The sequence below is a fragment of the Schistocerca serialis genome, chromosome 4 (genome assembly GCF_023864345.2).
Source record: "Schistocerca serialis cubense isolate TAMUIC-IGC-003099 chromosome 4, iqSchSeri2.2, whole genome shotgun sequence".
Taxonomy (NCBI): Eukaryota; Metazoa; Arthropoda; class Insecta; order Orthoptera; family Acrididae; genus Schistocerca; species Schistocerca serialis.
The window spans coordinates 228174212-228190746 of record NC_064641.1 but is presented as its reverse complement, the minus strand read 5'-3'; the positions used below and the strand labels follow the sequence as shown (position 1 = coordinate 228190746).

At 44.0% G+C, this 16535-nt stretch overlaps 1 protein-coding gene across 1 annotated transcript in view; it reads left to right on the top strand.

The window, feature by feature from the left end:
- LOC126473399 (cylicin-1-like) overlaps positions 1 to 16535 on the top strand; it is a 54571-nt gene that overhangs the window by 12017 nt on the left and 26019 nt on the right. Inside the window, exons 2-3 of the mRNA XM_050100410.1 lie at positions 4759 to 5197; positions 12468 to 12539. Coding sequence (XP_049956367.1) covers positions 4759 to 5197; positions 12468 to 12539 — 511 coding nt within the window. The remainder of the gene's footprint in view (positions 1 to 4758; positions 5198 to 12467; positions 12540 to 16535) is intronic.

The window sequence follows — 16535 nt, the reverse complement described above, 5'->3', positions numbered from 1 at the left end:
GTCCTCAATGGTACTTTCTGGGGTGCCAATCGAACCACCCTCCTCTGTTTGTACTGGTCCCTTGTCCATTCGAAACTCGATTAAGAATGCTTTGTTAAAGTGTCTGCACGTCTATCCCTCTTACACCATCTCAACACCATCCACCATCGTGGCATATGTTTGGCGCCTTTTACCCTAGGTCGGTTGAGAGTCTGTATGCTGAAGCTGCTGAAATACCACTGTCCTACTGCCATGACTTTCTACTCAGCAGATGTGCATGCCGTTTGTCTGCCGTGCATGATCACCCATCCTATGTCTCCTTTCATAAGGGCACAGCCAACTTCTTTCCCCATCCTTCCATGCTTGTGTTCTGCCTATAATGACCTCACTGGCGAGCGGATGTTAAACTCTAATCTTCCTTCTTACCATGGAGTACAAGACCCTGGACCGGTTGACTTGCCAAGGGGCTAAATGTAAATTTGAACGATTACACCCCATTCGGTTGACATCCACATACGCTGCAGCTACATTACCATCACCATCACAAGCACCAGTTGTACCACACTCTGTGCCACAAACAGTGGGCCCTCCAGGCCTCCAGAATGCATCCGCCCCCTTGGTGGTAGGGGGAAAATCTCCTTCCATTACTCCCAAAGCACCTACTTTGGGAGCAAGGTCCCCCCAAAAGCAGGGGACATTGGTCCCCTCCCCCCAGCTGGAGAAGCAACCGCCTCCTCCGGCTCCTCTTGTGTGGAAGGGGTCCCTTGGGACCCTATCTCCCGAGGTCTCCAGTAATGCTACAGCAGACACTCGCCAGTGGCTAATGGAGCCAAAAGCTGCTGGACAAAGAGCTTCAGTCTTCCTCCGAGCCTGAAGTTACTTTGGAGAAGTCCTCCCAGCAAGCCCCTAAAGAGAAGTGAGAGAGCAAGCAAACAAAGAAGTCTGCTAAGAAGAAGGACCCTCTTGTGACCCCAACACCACCATTCCCTACCAATTCTGCACCTGCAGGTGAGGTGGAGATCTCGGCGTCCCCTGAGGACCTGGATGTCACTGATGCCTCATCCACAGTAGGAATGGATACAAATACCCAATCGGTGGCAGCAGGTGACTCTGAGGTGTAACCTGCCATCTTGCATGCTTCATGGCTTCCTAGCCTCACAGTAATGTTGTTGTCCTGTGGAATTGCTACTTTTTTTTTTTCCACCACCTGGCTGAGTTACAGCAGTCGTTAAGCTTTACACCTGCTTTCTGCATTGCCCTCCAGGGAAACTGGTTCCTGGCAATGCGGACCCCTGCCCTCCATGGCTATAGGGGATATTACACAAAACATAGTGACTATAAAAGTGTGTCAGATGGAGTTTGTGTCTGCCCTGAACTCAGTATGCAGTAAACCTGTGCCCCTTCAAACCCGTCTTGAAGCTGTGGCTGTTAGAATAAGGACGATGCAGGAAATAACTGTCTGCGACATATATCTTCATCCAGATGGTGCAGTACCCCTGAACACATTGGCTGCACTGATTCATCAACTCCCTAAACCCTTCCTACTTTTGGGAGGTTTTAAAGCCCATAACCCCTTGTGGGGTGGCATCGTGCTTACTGGCCGAGGTAGAGATGTCGAAACTTTCCTGTCTCAACTCGACCTCTGCCTCTTGAATAACACTGGACTCGCATTCGGGAGGACGACGGTTCAATCCCATCTCCAGCCATCCTGATTTAGGTTTTCCGTGATTTCCCTAAATCATTTCAGGCAAATGCCGGGATGGTTCCTTTGAAAGGACACGGCCGACTTCCTTCCCCATCCTTCCCTAACCCGAGCTTCTGCTCCGTCTCTAATGACCTCGTTGTCGACGGGATGTTAAACACTAACCGCCTCCTCCTCCTCTTGAATACTGGGGCCCCCACACATTTCAGTGTGGCTCATGGCACTTACTCGGTCATTGATTTATCCCTCTGCAGCCCAGGACTTCTCCCATCTGTCCACTGGAGAGCCCATGATGACTTGTGTGGTAGTGACCACTTTCCAATCTTCCTGTCACTCGCCAAACGCCATTCCCCTGGACCTCTACCAAGATCGGCTTTAAACAAGGCAGACTGGGAAGCTTTCACCTCTGCTGTCACCGTTGAATCTCCCCCACAAGGCACCATCGATGTGGTAGTTGACAAGGTCACTAGAACGATCGTTTATGGGGTGGAAAACACAATCCCTTGTTCTTCAGGGTGCCCTTGCAAAAATCAGTACCTTGGTGGTCACCAGAAATCATTGAGGCCATTAAAGAGTGCTGGCGAGCTCTACAGCATCATAAGCAGCATCCTTCCCTAAAGCACCTAAAGGCCCACATTCGCCAGCTTATAAAAAGACAGAAACAGAAATGTTGGGAGAGATAAGCCTTGACCATTGGGTGCCATACGTCACCTTCCCAAGTCTTCATGAAAATCAGACATGTTTTTGGGTACCAGACTCCAACAAGTGTTACTACCTCCACCATCCTTTGGTAGCGATCATCCAGGAGTCCACCTTTGTGCTGGAACGGTCCAGTTGTTCCATAGTGTTTGTGTGGACCCCAGGCCACGTCAGAATCCCAATAAATGAACTTGCCGAAAGGCTGGCCAAACAGGCTACACAGAAACTGCTTGTGGAGATCGGCATCCCTGTAACTGACTTGCGATCATTATTATGCCGCAAGATTTTTCAGCTTTGGGAGACAGTATGGCATAATCTCAATACGTACAACAAACTGCATGCCATTAAGTAGACTATGAATGTGTGGAAGATCTCCTTGCGGGCCTCTCGCAGGGACTCTGTGGTTGTCTGCCAGCTCCGCATTGGCCATACGTGAATGATACATGGCTACCTTCTCCATCGTGAGGACCCACCTCGATGTCACTGTGGCTCACATATGACTGTCATCCACATCTTTCTGGACTGCCCATTTTTAGCTGCTCTTTGGTGGAGTTTTAACCTCCTCGGCACCCTACCTTCAGTGTTGGGCAACAATGCCTCAACAGCAGATTTAGATGTATGTTTTATTCGTGAGGTTTTTTTTATTTATTTATTTATTTTTATTGTACCATCTAAGGGTGGGCATTTAGCCTTCTCTCAGAGGTCGCCACCCTCCCTCCATTTTAACTGTCGCACTTTCTTTGCAATTGTTTGTCCTGTTGGCCGTCTTTGACATTTTAACGTGTTACAGAGTGGCTGGGTCATCCTCTTTTTTTATTGTTGTGATCAGCCAGCCCAGACCATCTGCACTGTGGTTTTAATACCCACTTCTACTTTTCCTTGTGGTGTATGTTTCCTCCGTTTTTTGTTCATTCCATTCGTTTTCTTTTTAGGTGCAGTGTTGGCTGTTTTTGTACCTTGAGCCTTGCTTGCTTCAGGGAAAAGGGACTGATGACCTTGTAGTTTGGTCCCTTTATACCCCAAACAAACCAACCAACCAACCAACCATCATCAATCAATGGAGTGTTCACAATATATAGTTTGTACATCTTGCTTTATAGGAATGTGAAGTCATTTGATCAGGTGGCTGCACACTGTTACCTTCAGGTCTTTAGGGTGCTCGTCAAACTGTTCCAGTCCAATTTTGAAACAGTGACTTGGAACATGGTGTTGCTAAAGGCGCAGGTAACCTTCAGGGTGCTGTAGGTGCACATCTCCACCACATGCCTAAATGATGTCACATTAGCAATCAGGATTCATTGCCTCATGTTTTCCTGAGTGCTCTTACCCTGGCATCTGCATATACCAATCTGTACTACCTCATCACTCCAGGTAATCTTTTCCTATCGTCTGTGTGTTCTGTATTCTTATTAATTTTTATTGCTCGTCCTGCGCTCGACTATCATGCTGACGGTCAGTGTAGGTCATATGGCATGTGGAGAACATCCATTTACCAGCCTACAGAAATACTGTCTCTTAAAGTCAGCAGCTGTGTATTACATTTTGGGGCAACTTTGTGCATTCACCAACAACATTTTTAGCTCAGAAAAGAGCAGTCAATGTGATCGTTGGTTTCAAATCGCTAACTGTAGCAGGCCATTTTTCAGATGTCTCAGAATTCTAACTCTGCCATTCCTGTGCATACACTCCATCATGTGATTTGTTGCTGACAATATTAACTCATCCAGAAGAAACTGCAACTTTTGTTATGTGAACACTAGACAGGCAAATGTTGTTCGTCTAGATAACACTTCTTTTAGCATCACACAGAAAAAATTGTGCTATTCAGTAAGCGTAATTTTCAGTAGTCTTCCAGTAGAACTAAAAAAATTGAATGAGAAATCACAAGTATTCAAATCAAAGTTCAACGGTTTCCTTGCAGCACACTCCTACTCTGTACAGGAGTTCTTCACAGAAGTTGAAAATGTTTTTCTGTAAGTGTTATTTATTCATATACTCTCACAGTTTCTTGGTGTTTTATAAATTCTTTCATTTACAAATATTCTAATCAGCCTTCTGTAAACTATGTACCGACTCTTTCTGTGGCCAACTAGCTGTGGCTCATATTACCCCATAGAAACTGATAAGATTAATTAATTAAATTGCTTCTGAGTGTAGTTGCCATCTAGAGGTTCCTAATTTGCACTATGAAACTGCATAACCGTTTTAGTAGCATAAAATACACATTCCGTACACTTTTATAATGTGTGAGCAACTGGTCATTCATGTAGTGTTAATTTATTTTGTGCAATTCGTGTGGTTACATTGTTGGTTATGATTGTAGTATAATATTTTCAGAGTCTACATTTTATAGACTCGTGTAATTTGCTTTGTTTCAGAAATCACAACCAAATGGGCCAGCAACAGTTTTGAATGAAGAGCCAGTCGAAAGTAAACATAAATCAGAGTTGGGTAAAACTGTTAAAGTGCCAAAGCAACCAAAAGACAATAAGGCAGAGTCAGAAAAATTGTTGAAAGCAGAAAGACAGGCAAAGTCAAACAAAAGTGAACCTTCTTTGAAAGAAAATGTTAATAGGACAACCAACAAGGAACAGAAACTCATTCAGAAAGAGAGGGAAAATGAAACAGAGAATTTGCAAAAATTAAAGGAAAAAGAGACAAACAAAATTGTAGCTAAGAATGACAGTAATATAACAGCAAAGAAGGTAACTAATAAGGGAAAAGAAAATAAAGTCGAAGAGATAAAAAACAAGAAGAATGAAAAAAATCTTGCCAAACTGAAAAAATCTGTGGAAAAACCATTGGATTTTGATGAAGGTAATAATTTAGTTAAAAGGGTCCACTGAATCCTAGTTAAGTTTGTGCTATCTCGCTATTCCTATAACAGATCGGTAGAGCCAATCACTATCGATAAACCACCTTTTTTAGAGATTGTATCACCACCTACAATATTATTGAAATCTGAAAAAGTAAGGGCTTGTAGAACGCAACTGTTCAGCTCAGTTGCCTTATGTATTTTGTCTAAAATGGCCCTCTTCACATTACCAGCCGATAGAGGTTTAAGATTCTTTTGTGAATATATGTGTGGTGAGCACAGAGCTCTAAACTTTTGCAGCACTGCTTCAGTTTTTTGTGCTGTAATCTCTGATCTCCAATTATCTGTAATTGCCTTACTTTCAAAACCATGGTGAAAGTCCTTGAAGCTGACCTAGCTGTTTCTGTAGGTTGTTCTTTCTTTTGTTTACAACTTTCTTGTGTCATTTTTTTGTTATAATCTTGTGGCTGAAGCAAGTTTAAGTTCCCTTTTGGATCTGACCTCCATTTGTCTAATTTTTTTTTTCCTGCAATGGGATCAGTTGGCAAAGGACACCTAGATAGTACCAACTTACCTAATAACACTAAACACACAGAAGTGCTGTTACAGCCTATGCTGTATCCAGTCAGTTGTGGTGGGTTCATCTTGTACCATCTTACTGGAGTCCCTCCAAAACACAGTATATAACTTGTAATTGAGAGCTGTTAATTCCCCATCCACACTTAGGAGTAGACACCTGTCTTCAGAGGGTGCCAGGACTCTTGGAAATGGCTATCGTGGCAGATGACCTTTGCTGCAGCTGGGTGGTGACCCTGGGGAGAACCCTTTGTGGAACAGAGGTTTTGCAGATGAAATGAACCAAATTGACCTAAAACAATGGCTGTAATGACCTGCTTGTCTCAGTGAATAGAAATAAATTCTTTAATGAAGGAATGTATAACCCCATTGTGTTCCTACTCCTGACCATGCCAAAGGGTGAGCAAGAAGAACAGTAAAATAGTTCAGACTCACTCAATACCTAGAATGTACTAGAATGCATCGAGATGCCTTTGTAGCAACAAAACCATTACTTCCTCAAATATATTAAGGATAAATTTAGTGAGATAGCCACACTGGAAAAAAATATAAAAGGATCCCTGCTTATCAAAACTTCAGTGGCTACACAATGATATCCACTCCCAAAATGTGGCAGACTTAGTGATATTCTTGTCAATTGCTACTCCAGTAAGCTTCAGTATAATCAAAGGTTGAAATTATAAATAAATTAACCTCTGACTGCAAGCATGTTTTTAAATTTCTATATTGTATTATCAAATTCAGGACCATTTGCCCCATATTCAGATGCTCCTTTTCACATTAACTCAACAAGAAAAATACAAAATTACAGTACAGCAGTGCATATATGAAACAATGGCATCTCTGATAAACTGCATGTAACAGACTTTTAGACCTCTGTTACTCATATGATCAGATTAGTTTCCTAAATTTAAAGGAGTCAGATAATTTCCTGTTACTATAACTCTATTCTTTGTGTACCTGCAGAGAAGTAACTAGCTCTACACAATGAATTGACCTCTGGTTACTCTATTAGGACCTTTGGGTTTGACATGTGACTGTCAATCAGTTCACTGTATACATAAGTCTGCTGCTGACTGCTGAGTATTCAGTTTTATATGATGTTGTAAAGGCAGATTTATTTAAATATTTTGATCTTGTTGAGGTGGCTATTTACAATTTGTACAGAAACCAGATGGCAGCTATGAGTCGAGGGGCATGAAAGGGAAGCAGTGGTTGGGAAGGGAGTGAGACAGGGTTGTAGCAGGTCCCCAATGTTATTCAATCTGTATGTTGAGCAAGCAGTAAAGGGAACAAAAGAAAAAATCAGAATAGAAATTAAAATCCCTGGAAAGAAATAAAAACTTTGAGGTTCGCCGCCGACATTGTAATTCTCTCAGAGACAGCAAAGGACCTGGAAGAGCAGCTGAATGGAATTTACAGTGTCTTGAAAGGAGGATATAAGATGAACATCAACAAAAGCAAAACGAGGATAGTGGAATGTAATAGAATTAAATCGGGTGATGCTGAGGGTATTAGAGTAGGAAATAAGACGCTTAAAGTAGTAAATGAGTTTTGCTATTTGGGGAGCAAAATAACTGATGATGGTCGAAGTAGAGAGGATATAAAATGTAGACTGGCAATGGCGAGGAAAGCATTTCTGAAAAAGAGAAATTTGTTAACATTGAGTATAGATTTAAGTGTCAGGAAGTCGTTTCTGAAAGTATTTGTATGGAGTGTAGCCATGTATGGAAGTGAAACGTGGATGATAAATAGTTTGGACAAGAAGAGAATAGAAGCTTTCAAAATGTGTTGCTACAGAAGTATGCTGAAGATTAGATAGGTAGATCACATAACTAATGAGGAGGTATTGAATAGAATTGGGGAAAAGAGAAATTTGTGGCACAACTTGACCAGAAGAAGGGATCGGTTGGCAGGACATATTCTGAGGTATCAAGGGATCACCGATTTAGTATTGGAGGGCAGCGTGGAGGGTAAAAATCGTAGAGGGAGACAAAGAGATGAATACGCTAAACAGATTCAGAAGGATGTAGGTTGCAGTAGGTACTGGGAGATGAAGCAGCTTTCACAGGATAGAGTAGCATGGAGAGCTGCATCAAACCAGTCTCTGGCCTGAAGACAACAACAACAACAACAACAACAACAACGAGTTCAAACTATTTGAAATACATTGCAGAATGTCATAACCAGGAATAATATGATAAACATATCACCATTCTATGATTTATTGACACAACACTGTTACCAGGCATCAAGTTGTAAATGAACACTTACCGAAATTATATAAATTGATGGTGGTTAAACCAGTGTCCAGGAGGAAGTAGTGAAATTCAGAATTCTGGTAAAAATCACAAGTCCATTGACATAATAAGCCTAGTGAATATTGAAGTCCAAGTTCCAGTAAAGCATTTAGATTCTGACTCCAGAGAGCAGCCAAATCAACATTGAAGAGCTGTTACACCGCAGTGTAGAACTTCCTGGTTGTGGAGTAGAACATATCATGATGAGGACTGGCTTGTAGTTGTCAGTAGCAGTGTTAAATAAGGCTCCATAGTTAACAGAGCTGGTGGCTGGGGTCACTGTATATTCTGGACAGACAGTTGCTGAGTGTTACGGGTGGCCAATTGCTGTGATGCTTGCAGTGGGCTGCGCAAGGAGAAGTGCGGCCAACAATGCATTGTTTTGCAACACTGCTGTTTGGTGAGGAGATTAAATAGCGGTGGATGCCACACCCCTTTCCCCTTAGGGAAGTGGGGAAGCATCTGCTGCGAATGAATGACACGTCCATGGGGTCCACCTCAGGGTGCTCAGGGTTGTTAGCAACTTAGGGCATAGGAGCATATGGATGAAGAAGCCCTGGTTGGAGACGAAGGTTGTGTGGTGTGGACCTCAGCAGTGGAACAGGAGGAGCCAGCTGCATGTCTTCATCTTCATGCGGAATTACTTGTGGTTGGTGACTGGGTGACATCTTGTAGCCTGGGAAGGATAGCCTCTGGGGCTGGGTGATGTCTGGGGTAAATCTCTCTTGTTGGGGTGTGGTGCTGGTCAGCTGGCTGTGGACAAAAGGCATGTATAAGTCTGGTGTTACACTGGCTGGGTGGCTTGGGAACTAGGGGACTGGCAACAGTGGTGTGGAGAGTGGGGCAGAAAAAGTTGTTGGGAAACTAGTGAGAGACAAATTTGGTTGGCATGTCGCGGAAGCTCCCGGTTCAGATGCTTCAGACGCTGCACCCAGAAGACCTTCTGGCCCTGGTGCTGAATGGTTGTTCCCAGAATCCAGGCTGGTTGCCAGCAAAATCCTTTCACCCATACCAAGGTTCCTTGGAAGTAGGTAGTGGTGGTGCTGGCCATGACTTCGACATGAGCGGGCTCAAATGGGTCCAGGTCTGCCATCCGTGGAAAAGTAGTTCTGCTGGACTTTAGTCTCCCATGGGTGTGGATCTGTAACTGCTCATAAAGTTGGGGATGCATCAGTGGAGTGATCCTGGAGATATTTCTTCATCTGAGTTTTGAAAGTGTGGACCATCCTCTTGGCTTCTCCATTAGATTGTGGATGGAAGAGGGGCACTGAAATGTGGCGAATGCCATGCTGGCCACAGAAAACTCAAAATTTCTCATTACGGAATTGTGGACCCTTGTCAGTTAAGAGCACTTCTGGCAGACATTCAATCAAAAAAAATATTTTAAGCCTGTGATGGTGTTGGTGGTTGATTTGGCATTGCATCGGACAATGTATGGAAATCTGGAGTAAGCATCATCCACTATCAACAACACTGTGTTAAACAGGGGCTTGGCAAAATCAATGTGTACCCACTCCCAAGGGCAAGCACTTGGGGGCCAAGATGCAAACGAATGTCATGGGGCTGCCTGCTGGTTTTGGCAGGATGGACACATTCAGGTGAGTCGTTCAATCTCTTGGTTCATGCCCGGCCAGTAAGTGAACCTGCGAGCCAGGAGTTTAGTTCAGGATAGCCCCTCCCCATTGACCTTGGTGCAATAGTTGCAGGACATGCTGATGTAAAGAATAAGGAATTACTACTTGGGGATGTCCCTCATCGGAAATGAGTAGAATTACTCAGTTGATCAACATGAGGTGATGGTGGGCATTAAAGAACTGACAGTGTGCCACGGAAGTCTTGGGAAGTTGTCATTGGGACCATCCATGAAGTATGTGACTCTGGACTTGTTGGAGTACCTTGTTGCCACTGGTTGCATCTGTGGCCCGTGGTCTGGTAATGAGAAAAGAATCTATGGTGAATTCTGCTTCTTCATCGATGTGAAAACACAGAATTTCTTCTTTGTCAAACTCTGGATTGGGTCCCCATGGAAGGTGGGAGAGGGCAACGGTGATAGCATGCTCAGTCGTGTTACGGAAGTGAATCTCTTACTGGTAGTGCACTCAAAATAAAGCCCAATGCTGGAGGCGGTGCGCAGTGTGGTTTGAAATCTTTGCTGCTGGATTGAATAAAGAGATCAGCAGTTTAAGGTCTGTGATGAGGTGAAACTTTGTGCTATAAACAAAAACGTGGAATTTCTTTGACACGAAGATGATAGCCAGTGCTTCATTTTCTATTTGAGAGTACTTGCATGTCAGTCAATATTTTCAATGCATAGGCCACAGAGTGCTTGGAGCCATCCGCCTCCCTGAGTGCCAGGACCACTGCAACACCTGTATCAGATGCCTCCATTGCAGTAACTATCTGCTTTGTTGGATCAAAACATGTGAGGCATGGGGCCATCAACAACTAGAATTTCAACCTGTGGAAGGCACACTCGGAAGCTGGTGCCCAGTGGAAAGGCACCCCTTTTTTGCATAACTGGGCCAGTGGGCAGTTTCTGTTGCTGCTGTAGGTAAGTGTGTTCAGTAATCTGATATCTTCCCAAGAAACGGTCGAAGCTGCTTAAGCGTTTTTGGTCTGGGAAGTTTGTGTATGGCTTTGACATGTTTATCCAGTGGATGAATGCCTAAGCTGGTAATGATGTGGCGTTTCAAATGATAAAGCCATGCAGCATATTAAGGTTACGGAACTGTTGAGATTCTGTGTCAAGGGGAACTTGGAGGTATCCATCCACTAGGTTTATTTAAAAGAAGTAGGTTCCACCTTTTAATTTTGGCAGTAATTCTTCCAGCTTAGGAATAGTATATGTCACAATCTCTGATTTGTTGACAGTTCCTCTAAAATTGCCGCACAGGTGGATCTTCCCCAATGGCTTTCACACTAACTAATAGGGTGGCCCATTGACTAGAAGGAATAGGATCTAGAACTCCAATTGGAGCTAGGTAATCCAGTTCTTCCTTTACTTGGTCTCAGGAGATCTAACGGAATGGCGCGGACTCGAAAGCACCGAGGCCATGCATTATGTTTCAGTGCGATGTGCACCTTAAAATCCTTTGTAGAACAAAGTTCCAGGGTGAACAGGTCCTCATAATCTTGCAAAAGTGTCTCTAGGTCTGAGCGTGGTTCATCTTCAGATACCAAATTCAATGAATCGTCTATTGAAAATCCAAATTTCTGAAGAGAGTCCTGTTCAGACAAGTTTGCAGCAGAATCACTCTTAACAATTAAGAAGGTAATGTGGTGGGTGACATTAAGATATAAAATTATGAAGAATGTAGCAACCAATCACAGAAACTAATTTATTTATCTTGCCAATCGATTTTGACTGATATTGGTCATCATCGGTGCATTTTTGTAACCAATACATGCCATAAGTAGAAGTACTGTCCTTGGCAGATTTCTATCATGATATTACTGAAATTTTTAGTTCTACGCACGCAAGTACATTTGTACATTTGGAGGTACTTTTTTTACCAGTTCTGAAACAGAAACTCGCCTATGGAATAGACGAATACTTGGTTCAATACTGATGGTGACTGCTTCAAAAATTGTAAAGGCTTTGGCCACACACACACACGCACGCACGCACAGAGAGAGAGAGAGAGAGAGAGAGAGAGAGAGAGAGAGAGAGAGAGAGATTAGGCCAACAAATGTCTGAGATGATAGATGTTAGTCCCAGAATCAGTTTCACTAAGGCAGTGAATAAAGCCTGCTTTGCATTAGAAAACATTATCATCAGAACATTGACTAATAAATGTAATATGTAGAACATCTGAAATACAAAGTCAAATACAAAAAGGTGCGGGTGCATGTGATAGGAGTAGAAGTGGAATTTTCATAGAACATCTTAACTGTTTCAGTATGTGACCAGATGGCTCCTGTCACAGGAATATGCATAAATGATGATGTACTTGGCTTATGGTTAATTTAACTAGCATCAAAGCACAGTATTTCCTACGTTGCTACTGAAAGGAAAATAATTCACAATAAATAAATAAATAAGTAAATAAAAGTATTGCTATCAACTGCTCTAAAACGTCTATTATTAAAGAAGAAGGTGGGTTACATAATGACTTTTCATATGCAAGACCTCTTAAAGTATGTGTAAATTCAAGAAGAGACTGGGTTACTGTACTTACATTTCTACTTAAAAAGTAACATTACACGATGTAATGTACCAATTGTTTGTTGTAGTACACACAGAACAGTTTCTTAATTAATGTTAAATGCTATACAAAATGTATAATCACAATGTCATCACTTAATGATAGTCCTCACTCATGTTGCTGGTGATAAACTTTTGGGATATTTGTTGGACAACTATTATGTATCTAATCTCATGGCTGCTTTGTTCTAGGTGAATGGGAACAAGCATATTCACGTAAAGATAAGAAGAACCGCAAGAAAGATGACATTGAAGCCTCTGCTGGTAAGTTACAAAGCTATTTAGATGTGTCAGTGTTGAGGAAGTACTTGCAGTGTACAGTCTCTCTCTCTCTCTCTCTCTCTCTCTCTCTCTCTCTCTCTCTCTCTCTCACTCTCTCTCTCTCTCACTCATATGATTCCCTGTCTCCTCCTCCTCCTCCTCCTCCTCCTCTTTGCCTCCCCAAAGCCTCCCCCTTCATCTTTGTCTCCCCAAAGCCTCCCCCTTCATCTTTGTCTCCCCTCATCTTGACTACAGATGGGTTCCTCACAGCTTGTGGTCTGAGAGACCTTGCTCCCACTTTTCCAACCTCTCTTATCAATTCTGTAAGCTAGATTTAGTTTTTTTCCTACTTTTAAATGTCTATTAGTAGTACTTGTAATTTTTTTGCTCCTGAAAGTAAATACCAACCTACTACTTTTTCTCCCTGTAAATTCTGTTTTCTGAAGTGAATTTTCCTTTTGAACAAATAATGGACCAGCAGACCATTTAGTTTGGTTGTTACTTAAAATAATGACTTTAATGCCAATACACAAAATAAGTAAACAAATGTAGCAGAAAACCTGGAACAATCGAAAGGCTCCTAAAAGTTAAAATGTGGAGGAAACATGAATAAAATTTTATTAAAAGGAAAGAAAACCATGCAGTTGGGCCCCAAAGAGCATGTGATAGTTGACAGACTGTTATGTCATCCTCAATAATTAATTGTCGGATGCAATATAGAGGGACATGGTGTCAGCACACCACACTCCCGGCCATTGTCAACATTCCAACTCTAGAGCCACTACCTCTCTGTCAGCTAGCTCCTCAGTTGGCATCACAAGGCTGAATGCACCCCAGCCCAGTCAGCCCATCAGGGAAAAGTCCCTGCCAGTGCAGAGAATCAAATCTGGGTCCCCCACATGAGGGTTGGTTACGTTGACAATTTGCCAATGGAGACGAACATAAAATTTTATGAGATGGATAAACTCCTAATATTGATGTATGAAAATGAATCGTAGGAAACAAGAAAAATATATATTGATAGTGCAGGAATAAAATAAAAGTATGTAGAAAGACAATACCAGAAATGAGTCAGTTAGGAAAGAATACAAAAAGTCTGACAGACAAAAGTAAAGTTGTACATGCATGCGCGTGCTCACGTGCAGCCGCAGGATGTGAAGTTGTATTTTACAAGTGTCATTGTACTGAAATTTCTCACTGAGAGGCCACCTGTGGGCCCTGGGGTTAGAATAGGCCCAAGGTATTCCTGCCTGCCGTAAGAGGTGACTAAAAGGAGACTCTCACATTTTGGCCTTTATTGTGACGGTCCACTGTAGGGTTTGACCTCCATTTTTCAAAATTTTCCTGAAGAGCAACTTGGTTGGGGAAGGGCACCTTATATGGTGCATAGTGTCCATGATGCATTGAGATGTTTAGCCCACTTTCTCATTGTGGCATTGCAGTCCCGCTCATTCTACATCTCTTTGGGCAAGGACACCTTCCTGGGTGCATTTTTCTCCATCCACTATGCAGTGTTGTTTTCTGCACCGACGATGGCTGTGGACTACTTTGCACCTCATATCCAGCACAGTAGCCAGTCCGTTGTGGTGGGGTCGCCCTGTACCCTGTTGGTTGTAGCCCCCCGACTGCACAGGGATCGCTGTGCTGATACCTGTGCCATTAACTCTCCATGTATGCCCAGGAGTAGGTGCCCATCTCCCTGGGGCATCGGGACTCCCGGCAGTGGCCATCCTGCCAGGTGGCCCTTGCTGAGGCTAGTGGCACATGTAGAGATGGCCTTGGTCAGAGTGAAAAGCCATGAAGCGTAGTATGTCATCTCTTGGTGGTGGTCCACCACCAGCTGTCTCTAAGCGGTCAAAGTCTTACTTCATTGCTAAGAAACAAGACTCCAAATTGTTCGCCTCCCTGGCCACACCATGGGAGGAATGCCAGGTTAAGGATGGCAGTGAAGCTTATTCACCCCGATACCTCGTCTGTACGAGAGTTGATGGGGAACCTTTCATGTCAATGAAGCCTCAGTTCTTTGTGGAGCATTTAGAGGACAAGTTTAGGGAGGCGGAGGGCTTGTCCAAAATGTGGTCAGGGTCAGTCTTTATAAAAACAGCATCCTCTGCCCAGTCATGGGCATTACTCACTTCTGACAAGTTGGGGGATGTATCTGTTACCATCACACCTGTAAGAGCATAAATATGGTCCAGGCACATCCATCAGGGTCCAAGGGATAATCAGGTTGCCACCAGTGCCTTCATCTTGGCCTTCAAGGGCGACACATTACCCAGAAAGGTCAAGGTGATGGCCTACCGCTGTGATGTCAAGCCATATATCCCTCCCCTGATGCGGTGCTTTAAGTGCTGGAAGTTCGGCCATATGTCTTGCCACAGTACTTCCAGTTTCCGTGTCGAGAGTGTGGACTTCAATCACATCCCAATAATCGATGTGCCCCACCTCCCATCTGTGTCTACTGCGGAGAGGATAATTGACCTTGCTCTCCAGATTGCAGGATCTTACAGAAAGAGAGGAAAATCGTGGAATAAAAGACTCTGGACCAACTTACCTCCACTGAGGCTAAGCGAAAATATGAGAAGCTACATTCTGTGCGTACGACATCCACTTATGCTGCCACTGCGACAACGGCTCTAGCACCTTCCGTTTTGCCGCATACAGTTGTCTCTGAGCTGTCAGACTCCAACTGCGCTGTTGATGGTGGGGACACATCCATCCCTGTTGCTCCTGCACCTCCTACTTAGGGAGAAACACCCCCCTCCCCCTCCAACCTTCGGGGACATTAGTTCCCACTTCCCAACCGGAGAAGCATGATTCTTCTTTGGTTCCTCTCGCTAGAAAGGGGTCCCTTGGGTCACTCCCTTCCCACGTTCCTACCAGTAGCAAAGCAAAGAAAAGCAGACACCTGCCAGTGGATGAAGCAACCACAGGTACCTGGTCGTAGGGCTTCACGGTCCTCCTCAGACCCCAAAACTGACTCAGTGAAGCCCTCCCGGCCAGAACAGCCAAAGATGCAGCAAGAGAAAACCAAAAAGAAGAAGACCCCCAAAAACCTAGACACCCATACCAGCACTACCTACAAGCTGTGCGTCGGAGGATGAAGTGGAGATTCTGGTGTCTGCTGAGGACCTAGATCTCTCTGGGCCCTCAGACACAATTGATGTTGATCACACAGTTACTCATCTGGTGGCAGCAGGTGACCTTGAGGTGTAAACAGCCTCATTGAGTGTTTTATGCCTGCCTAATCTCATGGGCACATCATCCTCCAGTGGAATTGTGGCAGTTTTTTCCACCACCGCCTGAGCTACTTACAGCAACTCATGAGCTTGACACCTGCTCTCTGCATTGCCCTGCAGGAAACCTGGTTCCTGGCAATGTAGCGAACCCCTGCCCTCCACAGCTATAAGGGATGTTACAAGAACAGTAGCGGCTATAATAGTGAGTCAGGTGGAGTTTGTGCCAATGTCCTGAACTCGGTGTGCAGTGAACCTGTGCCCCTTTACACCCCTCTTGAAGCTGTGGCTGTCAGGATAAGGTCGACACAGGAAATAACTGTCTGCAACATATATCTTCCTCCAGATGGTGCAGTACCCTGAACGCATTGGCTGCATTAATTGATAAACTCCCTACACCTTCCCTACTTTTGGGAGAGTTTAATGCTCGTAACCCCTTGTGGTGTGGCACCGTGCTTACTGGCCGAGGCAGAGATGTCAAAACTTAACTGTCTCAGTTTGACCTGTGCCTCTTAAATACTGGGGCCCCCACACATTTCAGTGTGGCTCATGAAACTTGGTCGACCATTGTTTTATCCCTCTGTAACCCAGGACTTCTCCCATCTGTCCACTGGAGAGCACGTGATTACCTGTGTGGTAGTGACCACTTCACCATCTTTCAGTCAGTCACCCGGCATTGTACCCACAGACACCTACCCAGATGGGCTTTCAACAAGGCAAACTGGGAAGCCTTCACCTCTGCTGTCACCATTGAAACTCCCCC